The sequence below is a fragment of the Sinocyclocheilus grahami genome, unplaced genomic scaffold, assembly GCF_001515645.1.
Source record: "Sinocyclocheilus grahami isolate Dianchi unplaced genomic scaffold, SAMN03320097.WGS_v1.1 scaffold1225.1, whole genome shotgun sequence".
Taxonomy (NCBI): domain Eukaryota; kingdom Metazoa; phylum Chordata; class Actinopteri; order Cypriniformes; family Cyprinidae; genus Sinocyclocheilus; species Sinocyclocheilus grahami.
In genome coordinates, this window is record NW_015506404.1 from 464,422 (window position 1) to 468,340 (window position 3,919).

The 3,919-nt window shown below is 39.5% G+C and overlaps 1 protein-coding gene across 1 annotated transcript in view; it reads right to left on the reverse strand.

Annotated features, from left to right (window-relative positions):
- The window catches only part of LOC107568210 (gephyrin-like), an 83,686-nt gene that overhangs the window by 40,863 nt on the left and 38,904 nt on the right, over window positions 1-3,919 (reverse strand). The window contains exons 3-6 of the mRNA XM_016254138.1: window positions 3,506-3,563; window positions 3,088-3,180; window positions 1,104-1,198; window positions 191-257 (exon numbers count right to left, since the gene is read on the reverse strand). Coding sequence (XP_016109624.1) covers window positions 191-257; window positions 1,104-1,198; window positions 3,088-3,180; window positions 3,506-3,563 — 313 coding nt within the window. The remainder of the gene's footprint in view (window positions 1-190; window positions 258-1,103; window positions 1,199-3,087; window positions 3,181-3,505; window positions 3,564-3,919) is intronic.

The following is a 3,919-nucleotide window of genomic DNA, read 5'->3' on the forward strand; positions in this document are numbered from 1 at the left end:
GGGGGGGGGGGGGGGGGGGGGGGGGGGGGGGGGGGGGGGGTGGAGCAGGGGACTCAGGGAGCCATGGCGGAGCAGACAGTTACTAGAAGTACTACATTAAAAGTTTTGGCTAATGGAGTACGTACTGGCAGACCAGTACTGAGACATAAGACTAACCACAGACTTAATAAAAGAAAAAAAAAAGTCTTACCTGTGAACCTTTTTTACTGCCCGGCAAATTTATGATGAGAGTTTTCCCTCGGATACCACACACGGGTCTGCACACACACAAATCAAGACAATTCAAAAGAGACTAATTTCAACATTGATAAAAATCAGAAATGTTAATTGAGTAGCAAATCAGCATATTAGAATGCTTTCTGAAGGATCATGTGACACTGAAGACCGGAGTGATGATGCTGAAAATTCAGATTTACATCACAGCAATAAATGACATTTTACAAGATATTACAATTACATGGAAATCAGCTATTTTAATTTGTAATAATATTTCACAATATTTAAAGTTTTTAGTGTATTTTTGTACATTTTATTGTATTTGAGTATAGGAGACTTCTTTCAAAAACAATGAAAATCTTTAGCTTTTAACAGTAGTACATACATATTGATTATAATTATTATTATATGCAGGCAAACAGGAAACAATTGTAAATTGTAATTCTGAATATAATAGCATTCCATAATGGCTTGTTTCTGCCACGTGATAAAAAACATCAAAAAGGTAATTGCAACTTTTTATCTCACAATTTGGACTTTTTTTCATGCAATTCTGAAAAAAAGTCAGATCTGTCATTTAAAAAATTGCAATTCCTTTTTGATTTTTTATTCCATGGCAGAAACAGGCTTCCATAAAATTCTGATATTTGCATTATTATATTCTTTAAAATGTTCCTATAAGTCTATATCTAGCTGTTATATTTCTCTACTGGAAGCTTATGTACGTCGAGCCAATGAAAGTCTGATTTCAATGAAGTCAGTGTCTTTGATTGAGAGGCTAATCTGGGATCAGTTTTCTCTGAATATACTAGTGAGTATAATTATGAATGAAAGTCAAATATCTTCTACACTGAGATGAGCATGTTGAGGACACGTTGAAGTGAGACCTGGAGAGCATTCCCAGAGGAGTGACATTCAGAGAGCCCACCAGCATGGCCAGAGACATCCCTGGAGCTTCCCGCTCGATCACCTCTTTAGTGGCCTGGACATACAGACAGAATGAGAGAGAGAAAGAAATTATGTCTCTTTAATGTCTCAGATTTGTCTAGACCTGCTGAGATTAAATGAATGTGTCTCAAACTGTGTTCAAATGTGCCAAGATACCAAAGTTTGCAATCAAATGTCAGAGATCTCGATATGAAAATTTTTCATGAATGATCTGAGCTGCTATCCACTTTCATTTTAGAGCACTATACACTTATTGTATGTCAACAGCTGTCTTATTTGTGTCTTATTTATATATTTCGTGAAATGAAATATTACTAAGAACTCCATTGTGTCTTCTGAGCTATTGAAGAGCAACCTCGGAGCGATACCATGTTCCTCTGGGAGAGAAGCTTGACAGGAATGTCACAGATCAACAGAGGCTGGTCACATTAAAACCCTGGATGATCCTACTGTATCACTCACTGCACAAAATAATCATCTGTGTGCGTGAGTGACACATCATTAGAGAAGAACGAGGGAAAACATCAAAAGAGGAGTATCGATGAGACTCATGGGATGAGCAAGAGAGAGTGTGTGAAAGACAGAGAGTCACAGAGTCGCCTTTTGCAGAGAAATACAGTGGAGTCTAAAATCTGAGACCACTAGAGCTTCTATTTCGCATGATTCTCATTTTATAATTGATGGCAGAACTGGAGAAGACAATAACTAATAATTTAAGATGTTTCAAAGCGCATCTTGAACTAAATTTGTACTGAATTGGCCACAACACACATGAAGCTCCATCCATTCATCTGCTCATCCATCCATCCATCCATCTGTCTGTCCGTCCGTCCATCCATCCATCAATCCATCCATCCATCCATCCATCCATCCATCCATCTATTTCTATCTATCAGTCTGTCCATCCATCCATCCATCCATCCATCCATCCATCCATCCATCCATCCATCCATCCATCCATCCATCTATCTATCTATCTGGTGTGACATCAGAACTCATCTCAGGACGTTTGGACGAGAATATGGCACATCAATAAAGGCGAGATGAGGCGAGATCAGGCATCTGAGAGCTGTTGAAGGCTGAGATCTGATCTGGACCGGTGTGAGTGCTGGAAGTCAGTTCATTCATCCATCTGCCCATCTGTCTGAGTATCTATCAGTCCATCCATCCATTCATCTGTCCATCAGTCCATTTGTCCTTACATCCATCTGTTCGTCCTTCCCTCTGTCAATCCATTCATTCATCTATCCATCTATCCATCTATCTATCTATCTATCTATCTATCTATCTATCTATCTATCTATCTATCTATCCTTTCATCCATCCGTCCATCCAGCCGTCTGTCAGTTCATCCATCAATCCATCCATCCGTCCATCAATCCATCAATCTATCTATCTATCTATCTATCTATCTATCTATCTATCTATCTATCTATCTATCTATCTATCTATCTATCTATCTATCCTTTCATCCATCCGTCCATCCATCCATCCGTCCGTCAGTTCATTCATCCATCTGCCCGTGTATCTATCAGTCCATCCATCCATTCATCTGTCCATCAGTCCATTCGTCCTTCCCTCTGTCAATCCATTCATCTGTCTATCCATCATCCATCCATCCATCCATCCATCCATCCATCTATCTATCTGGTGTGACATCAGAGCTCATCTCAGGACGTTTGGACGAGAATATGGCACATCAATAAAGGCGAGATGAGGCGAGATCAGGCATCTGAGAGCTGTTGAAGGCTGAGATCTGATCTGGACCGGTGTGAGTGCTGGAAGTGCTCTAGTGATGGCAGATGATTCAGTTTGGCTTATGGTCAGAGTATTTGGAGTGTTTTATTGAGGACTGTAAGAGAATATTTTAGGCAGGAACACACATCTCACTCTTCACACACACATATGTGGTGCAGGACCGACCTCAGGCGTGACATCCCGAGGAGCGAAGCCGGTGCCACCGGTGGTCAAAATCAGGTTCAATTCTTTCTCATCACACCAGTCGATCAGAGTCTCCTGAACCAAACAAAAAGAAATAAATATCAGCAAACCCTCACATGTCTCTTATGCTCATCGAAGGTTTATTTAATCAAAAATACAGTAAAACTGTAAAAATTGTGAAATATTATTACCATTTAAAAATATTTTGTTACATTATAAATGTCTTTACTGTCACTTTTGATCAATTTAGTGCGTCCTCACTGAAAAAAGTATGAATTTCTTTTAAAAAAAAAAATCATACTGACACCAATCTTTTAAACAGTGCTGTGTTTTTTAGGCTGCTATATGTCATTATTACATCAATTGTTGATAAAACCATTTTATTTTCCTGTTACCGTACCTTGATCTCATCAATTTCATCAGGGACAATTTTGTAAGCGGAGATGGTTCCTCCAAGCCTGAAAAACAAGATCAGGTCAGTATTAGAAGAAAATCTTTAGGACCATAAAGACAATGTGTTTGTAGAAATCAAGCTTTTATTTCTATTGCATGGTGCCATCCTGTGGCCAAATCAAGAGGTAGGACAAACAGAGAGAGCGAGAGAGAGAGAGAGAGAGGAGGAGAAAAGCACTTGAGGCAGGAGGTGTAGAGCAGCAGACAGGTCTTATGTAAGGTCTCTTTTTCCTTCTCGCTCTTTTTCCCCCCTTTTTGCATGTGTGTTATTTTTACGAAACTATAGCATCATGTTTCCTTGCGACAACAGACTCTCTCTCTCTCTCTCTCTCTCTCTCTCTCTCTCTCTCTCTCTCTCTCT